Source organism: Ascaphus truei, chromosome 14 (genome assembly GCF_040206685.1).
Source record: "Ascaphus truei isolate aAscTru1 chromosome 14, aAscTru1.hap1, whole genome shotgun sequence".
NCBI lineage: Eukaryota > Metazoa > Chordata > Amphibia > Anura > Ascaphidae > Ascaphus > Ascaphus truei.
In genome coordinates this window covers 40,361,794-40,379,893 of record NC_134496.1, presented here as the reverse complement: position 1 = coordinate 40,379,893, position 18,100 = coordinate 40,361,794, and the positions used below count along the sequence as shown (strand labels likewise).

The following is an 18,100-nucleotide window of genomic DNA, read 5'->3' as shown; positions in this document are numbered from 1 at the left end:
TACCCCTAACAGTATAAATACAAACAATATAATATACAGGTGACAATTTGTTGTAGCATACCTCAGCTTCTTTGCAATTATTCATGACTTCAGTAGCTCTCTCTTCAAGCGTTTTTAACTCTTCAGTCAATTCTTCAATAGTTTTGTCATTATCTATGATTTCGTTTTCAGTACGGACAACAGAGTCATCTGCCTTTTTGAGGTTTCTTTAACACAAATGTTGAGATTTTAAACCAGGACATGCAATAATTTGTAACTACATGGTTGTAAATTCAAAATGCACATAAAACTCAGAACAGAATTTGCCGTTATAAGGTTAGTCCCTTTATATGAAAAGCTGTTCTACCAATGCTGATGTCTTTTATGGATCAGATGTCGTCCCAACATCTTCCCGTTACACTGCTGGGATTGTACATTTGTTCTTCACCATCTTTTATTTAAAAAAAAAAAAAAAAAAAAAAAAAGTACACCCAAGCCAATATTTTCAAACAAATGCAATGCATTCTAAAGCATGAATTGGTGACCCAAGTAAATTTTTCATGTAAATGCCCATGGGGCAAGGTACAGTACCAACATTATAGGTGTTAAACTTAAGCTTCTAGGAGGTTGCGGCTTTAAATTTCAATTTCGTTCAGGGGTGGCCAACTCCAGTCCTCAACAGCTACTAACAGGCCAGGTGTTCAGGATATCCTCACTTCAGCCACCTGTGCTAAAGCAGGGATATCCTAAAAACCCAACCTGTTGGTAAGCTCTTGAGGACTGGAGTTTGCCACATCTGGTTTAGATATTCATTGTTAACATTACTATACCTGTCTGCTGTTTTGATTGAAACTTGAGCTTTTGTTATGGCAGATGTGCATTCATCAATAGTCTTGTTAATTTTATCTAGTTTGTCTTGTTGAGCTTTCAGCTTGTGATTGTTAATGTCAACTATGAGATTGTGCAGTCTCTTTACTTCAGCTTCCACTTTTCCAGATTTCTCTGCAACTTTCTCATGTTCTTGTAAATAAAAGAAAATTAAAGATGTATGGTTAAGTACATTTCAGAAGCATATATAATAATAAATGTAATACAGTAGTTGGAACATTAACAAGTAATTAATGCCCCATTTTGTTGTTTTTCATGCCTGCAATACTGGACATAACCATCAATTATCAATGTAGTCAAGATGGTTCCATGCACTTAAATAACAATGCAATTTCAAAGAATGCATGTTGTGGGTACACATACATAAAGGGTATATATGTATGTTTGAATAAAATGAGCATTACAATCATGCAAATGGCAAATTTGGTCATTTTCTAATCCCTTATTAACCCTGCCCGAGTAGCTTTTATATAAAAATACAAATTTTCAGACGTACCTTTTTTGAACGTTTCAAGGACTTTTTCCATTTGTTTTTGTTGGTTTTTATCTGGTGCCGCAGCAGCTGCATTAACTTCCAGTTCTTTCACTTGAGCTTTCAGGTGTACTTCTTGTTCTGAGAGATTCTAAAGAAGAATGGACAATGGTCACCATTTAATTTTAATTTCAGATGATTAAACATGTCCAAGACATTTAAGTGATTGTCATGTACCTGAATGCTGGCTGTGTATTTCTCAAAGGTATTTTTCATCTCCCGCACTGTTTGACGCAGCTTGGCTAGCTCTTCTTCAAGATGTACTTTGTTATCCTGAACAACTGCAGCTCGCTGGGAGTCAGTCTTAAGTATGGACTCCATTTTTTGTAACTGGAGATTAAAACAAATTATTAGTCATAGGTAGGCAAAGAAATCAGAATACAACACAATATGGATTTCTACTGCAAACCTGTAAACAACTGTGGTGAGAAATACTGACCTCATCTTCTGAAACTTCAGCCACAACAGATGAGCCCATTCTTCCCTTCATCAACTTTCCCCCACCACCAGTCATTGTACCTAGGAAAATATGTGTCTATGAATTAATTGTACCATAACAAAATGGCTATTGTTTTCTTATGTCAACACGCAGTGTTCCTCTCTGTTCTGGAGAGGCTCGCAAGATGAAAAGCCAATCTTAAGAAACAAAGTTTGAAGTATTTTAAAAACGGTATCCATGTTGCCTTTTGAAAATGTATAATTTACAGAAGTGAAAGCTATTTTTTTTAGTTAATTTCTCCTTAGAACTACTCCTGTTTTATTTTCACTGTGGCATGTGTAGTAGCCTTCAACAATATGAAAATTCTACAAAATAAATTAAAAAATAATAATAGTAATAATAATAAAAACACACTAGTCACAGCAAATAAAGCAAAGGTTACAAGCATCTCTTCTGCACGCTCAGGTAGAAGTAGCAGAAGGAAAATTGAAAGAAGCCATCACGAGCCCTTCTGATCTTTCTACAGCTAGAAAACAATCTCATTCTTCTGCTATCCTAACAACTCTTGTGATGATTCAAGAAGATGCTATGCAGTGTGTGTGTTAGCAATTATGAGACACACACACACAGTAATGTATTACCTGACTGCTCTATAACTTGTCCTTGCAAGGTCACAACTCTCCATCGCTTATCCTTCTGAAATGCCACTCTGGTTGCCTGTTCCAAATTATTTGCAACAAGGGTATCCCGCAATGCAAAGTAGAATGCAGGTCGAATCTGTTCATCCTTCATTTTCACCATATCAAATAAGCGTGGAATATTTTCTGGGGTTTGAATCTTATCCAAACCCTTTTCCCACACTTTCATCTGTGATAGGGAGGAAATTAATAATTGACTGAATGCACAGAAATTCAGTAATTGTTGAAGTTTAAACCAATGTATTATATTTGTAGATCTAAGCCAGTGTATGTCAATAGGAAAAAGGCTTATGCAGTTCTGAATGTGAAAATAAACTTTACCTTGTCTAAACCAATGAAAGTTGCAACTCCAACATTTTGCCTCTTCAAAAATTGTACACATTCTTGGGCTGTATCAATTGTGTCAACAACAATATGTTCTAGGGCACCACATGACGATGATATTGCAACATCATACTTTTCATCAATTGCTCCAAGGTCACCCTAACACCAATTTGATAGGAAATAACAATAAAAAAAAAAGTTAGAAACATAAACTTCCTTTAATAAAAATATAAGCACCAAATACATAGTGCAAATAAAGTCAACTATAATTTCATTATTGACGGAGGAATACTGCAGTTCAAGAGGTTAAACAAACTGATACAGGGCGTGTCCAGCGAGAACTTAATCAAGAGGTCGGTAGTGTACAATGAAATGTACACACACTGACGTTTGCTAGACACAAGAGGATGTACCGTTCTCCCAGAAAAGTGGTAAAGCCAGGAAATAAAATTTTCAATGTTGAAAGTGACATGGGGAAACAGGGAGACAGCACAACAGATAGGACGTCATTTATTGGAAAACACTTCAATCTAAATACACCCTGGAACATGAAGTTACAGTGTAAACGTAAGTAGTGTTCTCGTCCTGCCAGGCCAATGATATGAACACGTAATATTTCAAGTATAATGGTCAAAACTTCAAAATGGTTATAAATAAATAAAAAATAACTTGCATTGGCATTATCCATGGTAATAAATCATAATGCCACACAAACTTTTTGGAAATCAGGCAAAAAAACAACAACAAATTATATAAAAAGGAATCACTGCACAAATGAATATACTTTGCATATAAATGTAAACACTCATGCTGCAATAGAATATAAAAATTACCAATCGCCCATAAATGCCAGGAATTTTTCCTGATTTCTTCTGCTGAATCAAGGCATCAAGAACTTTCCCTTTGCTACGGTTTGCAGCTAAAGAACTCTTAGCTTCTTCTACTTTCTGTCGCAGCTCTCGAACACTATTCTTTATATTTGCATCTTCACATACTAGATTTTCAAGTCCACTTTCTTTCTATAAAAATAATTTTAAAGAAACCATTCAGTAAAATGTATTGTAAATTAGGATATACATACATACGTACGAGAGAGTTTGTGAACAACTTTGAATTTTCATATATTTCAAACCTAAAATGTTGTTAGATCTTAATCGGATCCAAGATAACCTGAACAAATTACACAAATAAATGATACTTTTTCAACATTTATGTATCCGCAAATGATTCAACATTCAATATCCATGCGTGAAAAAGTATGTGAACCTCTAGATTCATTACCCCTTGAGCAGCAAAGACTTCAACTAAGCGTTTCCTGTAACTGCTGGTCACTCATCGGGCTTTGACAAATTTTGGTCTATTCCTCCTTACAGAACTGCTTCAACTCAGTGAAATTTGAAGACTTCCTTGCATGGACAGCTCGCTTCCACAACATTTCGATGGGGCTTAGGTCCGGACTTTCACTAGGCCATTCTAAAACACGGAATTTCTTCTTCTGCAGCCACTCTTTTGTAGATCTGCTAGTATGTTTAGGATCAGTATCTTGCTGCACGACCCACATTCATTTCAAGTTTATCTCACAGATGTCCTAACATTCTCCTCTGAAATCTTCAGATACAATGCAGAATTCATGGTTATGTCAATGATGGCAAACTGACCAGGTCCCGAGGCAGCAAAGCAGTCCCAAACCATCACATCCCCAATACCATGCTTGACGGTTGGGATGAGGTTCTTCTGTTCGAACGCAGTGTTCGGTTTTCACCAAACAGAATGTTTCTCATTGAGACCAAAAAGTTCTACCTTTGACTCGTCTATTCAGAGAACATTGTTCCCGAAGTCATGTGGATCATCTTTGTGCTCTTTTGCAAACTTCCAACGGCAGCAATATTCTTTTTAGAGAGCAGTGGTTTCTTCCTGGCGATCCTTCCATGAACACCATTCTTGTTCAGTCTTTTTCTGATAGTGGAGTCAAACACTCACATTAGCCAAGGCGAGAGTGGCCTGCAGATCCTTGGCTGTTACTCAGGGTTATTTTGTGACTTAATGGATGATTTGCGGTTGTTTTGGAAACATTTTGTTAGGACGACTGCTCCTTGGTAGTGACCGGTCTTGAACTTGCTCCATTTGTAGAATGTGACAGTGGATTGGTGGAGCCCCAAATACTTAGAAATGGGTTTGTAACCCTCTCTAGACTGATAAGCATCAAAAGTTGCTTTTCTGAGGTCTCAGATTTTGATTGTGGCATGTTTCCACACACCTGTATAGTGAAGACCAAACTCACGTTTCTGATCTTTATATAGGGTGGGGCCTCCCACACTCACCCCTGAAGATCTATCCAATAATTTCAATTGCTGATTTTAATTATTCCATTTAATTTAGCTGACAAAACCAGGGCTTCACTTACTTTTTTCATATGTCTTGACTGTTCATTACTAATTTTTTTGTCTAATTCATACAGAATTTTGTTTTCAAGACATGGAATTGGTCAATATAAACCCTATTGCAGCGGTGCGCAAACTTGGGAGGGCGCTGGCCTCTGTAAATTTACTTACCGGCCTTCTTGTGCACGCGTCTCCATGGCAACACAGTCAAATGACGCCTGTTACCACGGAGACGTGACGTCAAATGACGCTGGGTGTCACGTTACGTCACATGACCCCGCGTCATTTGACGCATCATCAGAGGCAATGGGGGGGGGGGGGGGGGGGGGGGGAAGGGCGCAGCAGATCGAGGAGGCAGCAGATCAGGGGCGCAGGGAGTTTGGGCACCGTTGCCCTTTTGGATATTTAAGAGAAGACTGGGTTTTGATTCAAGAAGTTTATCATGGAAAAACTATGGAATTTCCCTAATTATCATTGGGGTTCACAAACTTGTGTGCGTGCATATGTATGTGTATATCTATTATAGTATTTTACCATGTCAAGACCGCAAAATTCAAAGTTTTTTTTTATTTACCAAAAACACAATCAGAACCAGGGAGTCCCCCTAAGCGAAACCACACTACTTTTAGCAGACTATGGCAAATTTACTTTAATTTCACTGCCACACATAAAAAAAAAAAAAAGTACATATTTCATAACTATGGGGTCCCCAGAGCTAGGAATAGCATGTTGGCTGCATTTAAATGACATTTTCAAAAATCATACTAAATAAAAGAATGCAGATTATCAGAAGACTGGTTGAAAAATAAAAAAAGAAGAAATGTAGTCTTACATTATCTGAGCAGTTTGGGGGCTTTATGCCACTTTCTAACTCAATGTTACAGATAATGTCAACTCAAAAAAGGATAGCTAATAAATTGTAACATTTTACACACACCAGTTAGCAATTGCGACAATTTTACATTTCATACAGCATAAAGTAGATACTGTAAAAGTAAAAATATTATTAACCTCACTAGTGCCTTTCACAGCCTAGAAATATTTGCAGTGTGCAGTTATAAGTGAAAGAGAAGTCCATTTATAACTCACCTTCTTTAAGTCTTCTTCAGCCTTTGGTAATTTTGTCTCTAGCTCTTTAATGGCAGTCTTTCTTTCCTTTAACGTTGCAGAAGCAGTGTTTAGAGCCTCCTTAGCTTTATTAAGCTGTGATAATGCAGTGTTATGACGACTCAGATATATATCCAACTCCGACTGGGCAACATCCATCTTTGACCTTGCTTCATTCACGGTTTTGCTAAACTCCATTAACTCCCTCTCTTTGCCCTGTACATACAAAAGTAGATCTGGTGAGCATTACATAAAGCAAGGAGCTAAAGACTACAAAATAAAATGATTGATACATAGACTGCTTTATATATTAGTTCAACATTAATATTTTGCACTACATAACAGATGCAGAAGTGTTAAAAAAAACACACACACAAGCATACCTCTTTCTCCTCTTGCAGGCCATGCGTTTCTTCTTTAAGACTATCCATAACTTCTTTTAACTTTTCTTCCTCCTTGTCTTTCTGCTGTTCCAGAATTTCTTTTTTGCCGGTTGCCTCAGCGATAATCTTCTGGCTGTTAGCAGGCACACTTTTTAATTCCTCAACCTAAAGAATTGAAGAGCAGTGTTATCTGCCCTGCTTTCCAGAAGTTAGGGATTAGGCAACTAAATGACATGCACTAGGGGTTGGCCACATGCGGCCCTTTCCGCTCCTACTTGCGTCTCTCTGCAGGTTGCCGACCCCCAGCTGCTGCCTCTCTCCCTCACTATCCTGGCGCTTGCTGCAGGGGGGGACCCGGCCGGGCCCCTTGTTGCCACCGGACCCAACGTCTCCCCAGCTGCTTGCCTGCCTCTTTCCTGTACTATCACACGCCTGGCTCTGTGATGTGGGCTCACGCCGGAAGTTGTAGCACGCACTTCCAGCATGAAAGCCCAGCGTGGGACACTAAAGGAGAGAGGCAGGCCAGCAGCTGGGGTGACATCGGGACTGGCAGCAACATGAGGCCCGCCCAGCGTCAGCCAGGCCCCCCCACAGCCATTGCCAGGAAAGTGAGGGAGAGAGGTCCAATGTAGGTGTGTGTATAATATATATACATATGTATGGAGGGGAGGAGGAGAGGGGGGAGAAAGGGGATCGGGAAGGTGGGTTTTGAAGAGTGGAGGGATTATGTATGTATGTATGCGTAAATGACACTTTTTTGCACAGAAAAACAACGGGGGGAAAAAACTAAATAAAGGGACTTATTGTGAGATGCATTTTATTCCTCCACATATTTTGTCGTATGTTAATGCTTATACTGTATATGTATATGCATGTGAGGGTGTAATAGTCATGCATCGTAAGTTAATGCTTATACGGTATATACCTATTAGTGTGTGTACAGTATATGTGTGTGTTTGTGGGGTGTAATATTCATGTATGTGTTGCAGCTCTCGGAATATTACGGAGAAATACTTTTTTTTTTTTTTTTTTTTTTTAAATAGCTCTTCCTTGAGAGGTTGCAGATCCCTGCACTAGTTTAACCATTCCAGCGCAAAAATATATAGAAAGCAATGAAACAATGTATAGAATGCATACTTTCTATGGGTGAAAAACAGAGCAGTTGTCAAAATGTTATGTTATAAAATAGTTAAGTATTCACAATTTTAAAATCATACCTTTTCTTTGTCCTTTTGGAGTTGTTTCTGAAGTTTTTTAACTTTACTTTTGGCATGCTTCAGTTTCTCCCTCACATCAACATCCTGCAAATCCAACTGAGTGAATTTCTCCCGGTTTTCTTCAATGAATTTTGTTATTTTATTCAGTTGCCTTGAGGAGAGAAGGGAAAAAAGAAAATAAATTTAAAAAAACCTCCATCTATATAAATAAAAACATACGTATATATGCACATTTATTAGTTGGTTGGACACAAAATCTAAATTTAAAAGGACAGACATATAGAAAAAATAAATTCAGAAGTTTATTTACTTTTCCACATCTTTTAAGGCTTTGTTCTTCACCTTTATTTCATCAGCTAGCAAATTACTTTTTTCATGGACTTCTTTGGTATCTTCTTGAATCTTTTCTTTTTGTGTCTCCATATCATGTGTACGTTTCTGCAGGTCTTGTCTAATAACCAAATGGGGGGGGGGGGGGGGGAAAGAGAGAGGGAAAATAAATAAATAAACTTATGACCTGAAACATTTGAAGGAGTCCGTTGCAATCACAAATTTAAAGGGTAATGCTTTTTTTGTTTTGCTAATCACAAAAGGCACAATAGTTGTACACAAGGATGACTTACATATAATATTGACAAATCTGATTCTTCTTCTTAAAAATGTCATTTTCCACAGTGAGGAATTCAATTGCCTTGTTCTTCTCGCCTTCTAATGCATCCTTTTCTTTTTCTACCATTTTGACTCTATTAAGCTGTTAAAAAAAAAAAAAAAAAAACCCACAAAGAAAAATAAAAGCACAAAATTCAGTGAGATATATAGATTACAAATACATATATGTGTACACCCCCCCCCCCCGAGCTGGTCCCTCTCACCTCTGCCATCACAATTCTAATGTCTCTTACCAGTGCCTAATTTGTTTAACGATCTGTATGAGCGTTTTAGGTCTGTTTTAGAACATCTACTCACCTACATTATTGTACTGGCTGGCTGATCCAACAGCTTTAAGCACGATCCAATTTATACAAACGATACGCAAATGTATGTTTTACTCAAAGCCTATACTGGCCATTAATCGAGAGATCCTAAAACACAATTCCCCATGCCCCTTTTATTTGCTGAAGAGCACTACCATTTAGCCTTTATTACTATCTACTGCTTACTTTCTCCGCACAACTCAACTCTTTCTTAAAATCAATCTGGTTCTCTCTCCACGCAGCACTATTAGAATATGTAGTTTCTCTACAACTATAATCTGCAGGTGCGTGCTCACACTAGTGAAGCATAAGCTACAATGAACTGACCTCTATCAACTATTATAAATGGTATTTGAATTTCAACATCTGTCAAACTCATCTAACCAACAAACAAACGCACTTACCTTCCTTTACACTTCACAATTGTAGCAATTAGTTCAGTTTATTTGTGGCCACCGATACATTTATATCTGCTGATCGTATTCTTGCATGGTGTATGTAGATCTGTTTTTTTAGACTATACTGTACATGCATTTGCAATAGGAGCACACAAAAGAAACCTCTGATACGAGGCAGATTTCAAACCAAAACAAAATTAAAGTAGCGGACATTTCAACGGTAAAATATTTTTCATTGCTTATTAGCAACACAAAGTGATGCAATAACATGTATACCTTTTCTCCTCTCTGCTCATTTAAGAGCTCAACTCTGTGACACAGAATTTGAATGGGCTGCTTTAATCTTTCTGATCCAATGATATCCTCCAAATATTCAAGCATTCCCTCATCATGTTCGGTTTGTCCTTTTGGTTTCATCATTGCAATCTGCTCAACCTCACCCTGTAATAGGTCAATATTAAACAAAAGTATACTTTTTTTTGTTAAATCTAGAAATAAAAATTGCATAAAAGCAGAATACCCCAAATTAAAAATACAGCAGAATCAGTTTGTTTAGTACTTCAGTATACCTGTTAGATATTGCCCTTGTTTAAATGTACTTGCCCAATATTTGGCAACACATTTCCCTTTTTTAAAACTGGTTTATACTTGCTTAACCAAAAAAGCAGGTTACATTGTTCAAATACAGTAGACCAAAAGTACCCCATCTCACAATTCAGTGAAATAAAACCTGGGGCATGTGTTATCACAACACACTCCCCCCTTTGTAATGGAGACTAACAAGGAAATGCTTGAAAAAACATCCAAAAACAAGTACTGAGATATGATTAGGAGGGAAAAGATAGTGAGGGGCCAAAAAAATAAAATAAAAATAAAGACGATGAAAGAAATTGGAAATGAAATAAAATTAGAGGCAAGGGCAACTTTGCTAAACACTCTACAAACTTACAGTAGGTTAACCTCATTAATTTGTAAAAGTGTGCATCTTTCATTTAAGCAATACCACAGAAATGTAGCTAGAAACACTACAAACACCTTCATCTGGACCGGAATTCTGAAAACGACACTTTTTTAATTACTTTTTTTTACTTTGAAAATTAAAAAACACAAACACAAAATTAAGAGTTTGATGCATTATTTAACTATCCAACTATCAAGAAGGGCACAATACTTAATTATGAGACTGCAGGTTGTGGTTCTGTAATGTGTCACTAAGACAGACATTCACTTCTATAAAAATAGCAATAATGCTTACTTTCATGTTGGGGCAGCCAAAAACAAAACCGTATTCCTCTCAAATTAAATTCCTATGAATTATTTACAACCATTCTCAAAATATTTGATACAAAAACTCAGAAACTCAGTATTTGTAATTTTGAATATTGTGGTGTGTTAAAATGCATATTATACATACATTAACACGCAACAGTACTTCTTTAAATATCAGGAAATTGTAATGCAACGTCTGTTTTAGAACAGATACATTAAAATAGAGCTTAGACAACTTTTGGTCAAAAGCAAATGGTATTGTTAGAAAATAATTTAACAATTATTTAACTGATCAGGTATCAACAGGATTTATCTTCCATTTATTTACAAACAAATGTTTTCACTGAATCAAAAGAACAGTGCTGCTACAATGCTGTAAAGTACAAAGCAAGACCTGTTTATATATATATATATATATATATATATATATATATACCCCACATTAACATACGCAATGGGACCGGAGCATGTATGTAAAGTGAAAATGTACTTAAAGTGAAGCACTCCCTTTTTTTCCACTTCTTGATGCATGTACTGTACTGCAATCATTATATACGTGCATAACTGATGTAAATAACGCATTTGTAACAGGCTCTATAGTCTCCCCGCTTGTGCACAGCTTTGGTGCAGGTAGGGAGTTCAACTTTGCTTTTCAGGACGTGCTGACAGGCGCATGCGTGAGCTGCCGTTTGACTATTGGGCGATATGTACTTACTCGCGAGTGTACGTAAAGCGGGGTATATATATATATATATATATATATATATATATATATATACACACACATATATACATATACACACACACACACACACACACACACACACACACACACACACACACACACACACACACACACACACACACACACACACACACACACACACACACACACACACACACACACACACATATATATAAATATATAAAAAAAACACCATTTAAAATAATAATAAAAGAAGTTAAAATCAACGAAGAAAAACAAATTACATCGCTTTGGCACCCAAAAATCAGAAAAGCACCATTTCATGTTTAAAGGAAAATATTTCCACTGAAAAATAAATGGCTTGCACTTTGTGATATGGTATCTCTATTCACGTTGTTACCTAATCTGCTCCTCAGCTTGAAGAAACTTTAATTTTGTGCCCTTGCCAGGTCTGCCATGTTTTTAAAGATGTGTCCATGCATGAGTGCAGAACAAACAATAGAAGACTCCTTCCCCACAGTAACACTTTGATATTTCAATATATTACAGGTCATAAGAGGTATGCAGTAAACTCACAACTGCATACAGTATATTGTAAATCTCGTAGTCATTCGGTCTGTTTTCTAGATGGACAGAACAAAAAATTTGTAGCCATACTCGGTACTTCTATCGAAGTTCATAACAATTTCACACCTGTGACAGAAACATTACTGTTCAAACTATTTCTCCTAATTTAAATAAACTGTTAATTATGAATACATAAGAGCGAGAATTTAAATGAATATGATAACTGGTGTGCCTCATCAGATAGTCATTTATGAATGGGAATTCATGTCTGCACTTTTATTTCCAATGGCTAAACACATTTTATTTGATCCATCTTGGCAAGTGTGCTACTTAAGCAATTGAAGATATTGGCCTGTCTGGTGCCACAGAAGGAAGTAGGTAGAGAGGGGTCAGCAAGTGAATTTGTCCCATCAGTGAATCGGACCTCGTTTAGATGAAATACTAGGAGCAACTTTTTGATATAATTTCTTGTAACAACTTTACAACTTACATAGATGCACGTTTAATTTATGAGGAACATTTGGAATATTTAAGTAATACAAATCAAATGCAAACAGGCATTACAGACAAAAATAAAATAGACAAGCAATACATTTCACATTCATTAAAGAGAAAAAAAAAACCTTCTGTGTTTTATAAATAAGATAAATTCTGCGCACAATACAATTTGGTGATAAGGGGGTTTACATGTTGTCACTAATCTATCTACATGTGTATGACATTTTACTTCTGAGGTGTACAGAAAATCACATAACATTACGTACAATAAATAGCAGCTTTACTTCAGAGGAAGTTACCAGGGAAAAGCCACATGGCTGCTGCTTATATAATGCACTGGAAATATCAGTGCTTGCCATAAGATTGAACACACAATAATAGATACTGGAGAGAAAGGAATACTACTGGCAGAGTTTACACTAAAGAGGCAATTTGTTTTTTGCACACTGCTCAATACTTGTACCAGTGTCAAACACTGCAGCTCATCACTGGATAGGAGCAATATTCTTATATCTACTGCTAAAGCTGTGCTACTACAAGGTCTACTCTAATGCCCTATAATATCAATAGATTATCTGTTTAAAAGTCTTCAAAAAAAGTGCAGAGCATTATATATAAAACAAACCATTTTAACACATAAATCCTGTTCTTCCAATCATAAATATCACATTGAGGGCGGCAAAAGATTTTAAAAAATCATTTGGGATTGTGGAGAAATTTAATTTTATATTCCACTTTAAGCATTTCTCTGCCCTGGTACTACTTGTTAAATGATGTTGCAAGTTCGGATCCCACTGTCGCTGTTTATTAAAGGACCATTATTGAAGTTACCAGTAAACATAAAGTATACTCATCTATTTGAGATATATATCTATATACTTTGTTGTTCTGGAATAATAATTATTAGTCTCTTAGTTGTTGAGCAAGAGATTAGAAACTCGTTAAAGCCTTTGGTTACCATTACAAATTTAAAACATTTAAAAATGCTTGTATCAAAGATTATACTTTTTTTTTTCTAAATCAATAATGTTTGCTTTACATAGGTCGTTGGAGGGATTGCACCTTTAAGAGATGGCTGAATTACATTTCTCCAAATCTGGTAGTGTCTCTTGTGCTTATGGTTCTTTTAAAAAGCACAGCCCCCCATTATTTAGTAGAAATTATCTAAGATTATTGGTATTAATCAAACGTGGCAGTAAACAGAGAAATATCTCCATTTTAAAAAGCGTGAAATAAAGGTATGGAAGAGGGAGAAGGATTAAAACAGAGTGGAGTTTTTGCTGCAGTTTTCTGGCTAGGTCCCCTTGGACCTGTTGACAACCAAGGAGTACATATCTTAGAAAGGAACAAAACATTTCTTTAAATAGCTAGTTTCAGAAATTCAAACTGCAAAAAAATAAATGCAACACAAAGCAAAACAATGCATCAATGACCAACATTCCAAACATTTATCTCACAAATCAACACCGTAACAAATTACAACTTTACTGGTCTTCAGCCAGGAATTAGATGACAACTTATAGATCAAACAACTGCACCTTGCATGCAAATCTACACCCAGGTAGGTTTTCATTAATTGATCAAATGAAAATGCCTTTAAATATGGTCAAATTACCTGAGAATTTGAAACAAGGCTCTACTATACAAATCATTTCCCTCAAAACAATGAAATGTTCCAGGCTTCTATAAAAAAATATTCAAGATAAAAATTCAAAATATAACTATTATACAATTAAAGTAGTCAACAATATTAAAATATTCTTAAAACTGCATTAGCTGGCCATATCACTAGTAATGTTATAAGCACTTAAGTGTTCATTTAAACTGCACTTAAATTCACACACAAGATCAAAATGTAAGAATATAAAAATAAAAAATCTGTTAACAAAACAAATACAATGATGCAACAAAGAGCAATAGGGAGCCAGTGCTCCCGATCTTAGAAATATTATATTGGGAAAAAAAAAACAAAAAAAAAAAACGCAGGAAATAATTAACTTCTTGATTGTAACTTAGAATTAGAACATTTTGTACAGATCCCTTCTGAAAATGCAGTCATCCAAAATCCCATCACTGCTGCAGGGGGGTGTGGGGGCTGGGGGAGGAGGGGGAGGGCAAATGCATTACTCTGAAATTCAAAGCTGTCCAGAAATTAAGAGGTTAATGAACAATACCGAAAGCCATGGCTAGGTTCTGCCATTTTAAATACAAATGCTGAATGAAGCAGTTTTCAGAGTATAAATTTATTTTAAAAGCTATAAAAAAAATATAGGTAGTATTATTCTGTGGCAGAATTGCTTAACCCCTTAACTGCATAATATTCTCAGAGCAGAAGGCAAACGTTGTTAAATTATAACCGGATGACCAAATATAACCTGTTTGCAGAGAACACACAGTAGTTGAAGGTTAAGTATTTTTCTTATATATGGTCATTCAATTACAATTGAGTGTGAGGGCATAATTGAGCTGCTAGTTTCACATCCAGTGCATAACCTATACCATCACAGTTCCATTTATATAGTGCTCTAAAATGTTTTGGTAAAATTAGACTATGCTATTCAAATTACTTTAATAATTAACTCAAAGATGAGCAGAGGATTAGAACTGCTCATTTAGCCATTCTAGAGGAATTGAACCAGAACAGACTTCAGGCTTGATGCAGGACCCTTACCACGCTTAAGCAGCACAATAATATTGGGGTTCCTGATATTACCACCCAATATTTACGTGCTGCTAATGTGTAGCAGGTATTTTGTCTTTCTTCAATAATTCATTTATTAAAAAATAAAATAACACACTTTATGTACAAGGCCACAGATCATCTTCCCCAAATTGCTGAAGCAGCAAATAATGATTAGTATCTTTAATATAGCATGCAAATCATGATGTGCTGCTACAGTACTTTAAGGCCTTCAGGCACCATTTCCTCGAAAGAACCAAAACCGATTACAAAGATCAGTGTATTTAACTTGTCCACTACTAAATGCTGCAGTGCATCGCGGTGACCCCCTGAAAACATGGAATAAATTAAAAAAAGAAGTACATTTCATCTTCAACAACTTACCTGCAAAATTAGAAACCTATTGTGATCTAAATCAATTCCATGGCTTCGGAGTAAAATTCCAACATCCTTAAACGTTTTCTTCTTTCCACTGATGTGGTAGACTGAAGAATTATCTTTATAAGCCGTTCTGGATACATAGAAATTGCTGTTAGGAATGATTTCAAAATCATCCCCTGCCTGTTTTAGGGAACAAAACGGAAATTCCAGCCACAAATCGTTAGTAATTATTTTACATTTGCCATTATGAACCCAATACAATAACCAATATCCTATTAGGTATTCTATATTCCAGCTTCTAGACTAGTCAATGCCATTACATATAGTGTTAAACTGATTGATAATAAAACATATCAGAAATACGTAAGAAAATGGCTATTTTTTGTGGATTTTGCTAGGCCTGTGTTTAAGGAAATTATATAACTTTTACACCTTTATTTTAGAACATGATACAGATTTTCCTCAACTAAAACCAGATCATGTGGTTTTTTTTTGTAAGAGGATGCATTATTTACTGCATCTGCAAAATTGCAAGGTTTACTGGTAATGTTTCTACTGGTGACATTCTGCACATCATATAACCAAAGCAAAAGAAAATATCACTACCTCACATAGCCAACTTACATCTTAAAAAAAATGTACAGTACTAACGTGAATTAAATATTGCTTTCTACACACAATGCCAACAAGCAAACTACAACTCGTCAAATTACTTGGGGTTGACCCATCATGCATAATATTGTCATACAATTTTTAATAATCAATATTAGGAACATGCTTTTTAAGGAAAAATGTAGCCAATGGCAATCTGTAATAATCATTCAAAATAAATTATGTGATCTAATTTCTCTCAAACTTTAACATAACAGACATCTTACGTTTTGGGGTACATTAGACAATAGAGACCAGCATACAAACCGGAAACCAGAGGGGGGAAAAGAAGCTACGAATGTGATTAAATTTTTACAAAAATAGAACACTACAAGTGGCGAGAGCTAGATTTACAATTTGCACAGAATAAATTAGGGAACTAAAATGCAATTAAGTCAAACAATAAATGTAATCAATCCACCAAATACAATATCTTAATTTTTAATTAGAAAGAAAATGTGTAAACTGCCCGTTACAAAAATTCTGAAAAAAAGAACAAAAGAATCTAACGAAAACCAAGTTCATTTGCCACATTTGAGTTAAATTATATTTTAAAAAAAAGAAATTAGAATCATTTTTTTTAAAAATTACTTATACAAAACAAATTTGTAATAAAAGTAGAAAAACCTAAGGAATAAGCCATAGGTTTTAAAATAAACAGTTCTATGCCTTACCTTGTCTGTGATAGTTTGAAAATGAACTTCCACTGTACAACTTTGAATATCTTTGTGTTCATCAGAATTATGGATCAGCACCGATAGCTTTTTGGATCTTATTTTTTGTGCTCGGTATCCAAAAACAAAGAGCATTGAATCAATTACATTGGATTTTCCACTGCCATTGGGCCCAATAATGCAAGAAAAGCGCTACATAAAAATAAAAATAATTTTTTCCCATAGTGAGTGGCAACAAAAGCTTCATTATGCATATAAACACATTTTAAAATAAGAACTTGCATAATAACAGTCATATTACAGAAATTTCAACAATAAAAATTAAGTTTCCAATCACTTTCAGAGATTAATAATTTTATTTGGGCACACTAACCTAGGCATTCAAATAAATAACTAATTATTGCATTTTTATTTGTAAAACAAAATCATATGCAGTTAATTATCACTTTAATACAATAAGAAAAAACATGCATTACACTTCAGCAATTTCCACATTCTTCTCTATTCCCCCCACCCCCAAAATATATACCCATGAAATAAGAGTAAAACGTTAGTGAAACAGATATACTACCTTATGAAAAGGCCCCAGAATGCGTTCACCAGCATACGATTTGAAGTTCTGGTTTACAATATGAGTTATCATGAGACGAGGAGCTCCAGCTTCATTGGTCATTGCTGGAGGTGGGGGAGGAGGGATGCTACTCAAAATCTCCTCTAAACTTCGATAATCAACGATTTCATTATGAGCTTCTAAAAACAACACCGTAGAAAAATAAATATTACAAAAATAATGGAAGCCAAGTAAATTATTTATTAAATGAATGTAATTACAGGTTGAACCTACCCCATCACAAAGGCTGCTGCAGGGTCTTCTAACATGCCCTTCCCCAGACCCTCTTGCCCCCTCTTCCCCAGATCCCCTTATTAGAAGACATCGGATTAATGCAAACAGTAGAAAGTGGGAACCAAAAGGTTTCACTCCCACAGCTTGCATAAAGATGTGTAAATGTGAAGTTCACCTAACAAAACCCAGCAGTGGCAATGTGAACTTTGAGGAGACTTCTGAAAATGGGCTCTCTGGACCTTTAGTCCAAGTCTTATACCATTAAAATGCAGTGAATAGCCCTAAATACGGACTCAGTTCCAGATAAACTGGCAACAACAACTCATACTTCACACCGAGAAACAGAAATTACCTATACAGTCCCCCCCCGATATCTGATAAGTTACCCATGAACCCCTTCTAGTTGCACAGATCGATTGCACCATTTTCCCGAGTGGAGCAGCACAGAGCTTTGCAACCCCCGTCCGGCAGACCAGGTGTTAAACGCAAAGCAGTAACCCTGATGACTAT

The 18,100-nt window shown here is 35.9% G+C and overlaps 1 protein-coding gene across 5 annotated transcripts in view; it reads right to left on the bottom strand.

Annotated features, from left to right (window-relative positions):
- Window positions 1-18,100, bottom strand: part of SMC4 (structural maintenance of chromosomes 4) — a 28,644-nt gene that overhangs the window by 7,233 nt on the left and 3,311 nt on the right. For 4 of the 5 annotated variants that reach the window (XM_075570587.1, XM_075570586.1, XM_075570588.1 and 1 more), the window contains 17 exons: window positions 17,318-17,496; window positions 16,747-16,938; window positions 15,425-15,601; window positions 9,597-9,761; window positions 8,572-8,699; window positions 8,259-8,399; window positions 7,949-8,099; window positions 6,732-6,896; window positions 6,331-6,564; window positions 3,694-3,879; window positions 2,858-3,019; window positions 2,480-2,705; window positions 1,839-1,918; window positions 1,577-1,729; window positions 1,364-1,490; window positions 810-999; window positions 62-206 (listed from right to left, as the gene is read on the bottom strand). In XM_075570587.1, the coding sequence (XP_075426702.1) occupies window positions 62-206; window positions 810-999; window positions 1,364-1,490; window positions 1,577-1,729; window positions 1,839-1,918; window positions 2,480-2,705; window positions 2,858-3,019; window positions 3,694-3,879; window positions 6,331-6,564; window positions 6,732-6,896; window positions 7,949-8,099; window positions 8,259-8,399; window positions 8,572-8,699; window positions 9,597-9,761; window positions 15,425-15,601; window positions 16,747-16,938; window positions 17,318-17,496 (2,801 nt within the window). Of the gene's footprint in view, window positions 1-61; window positions 207-809; window positions 1,000-1,363; window positions 1,491-1,576; window positions 1,730-1,838; window positions 1,919-2,479; window positions 2,706-2,857; window positions 3,020-3,693; window positions 3,880-6,330; window positions 6,565-6,731; window positions 6,897-7,948; window positions 8,100-8,258; window positions 8,400-8,571; window positions 8,700-9,596; window positions 9,762-13,975; window positions 14,000-15,424; window positions 15,602-16,746; window positions 16,939-17,317; window positions 17,497-18,100 lie in introns of those variants that run through there. The other variant, XM_075570590.1, reaches the window with a different exon arrangement.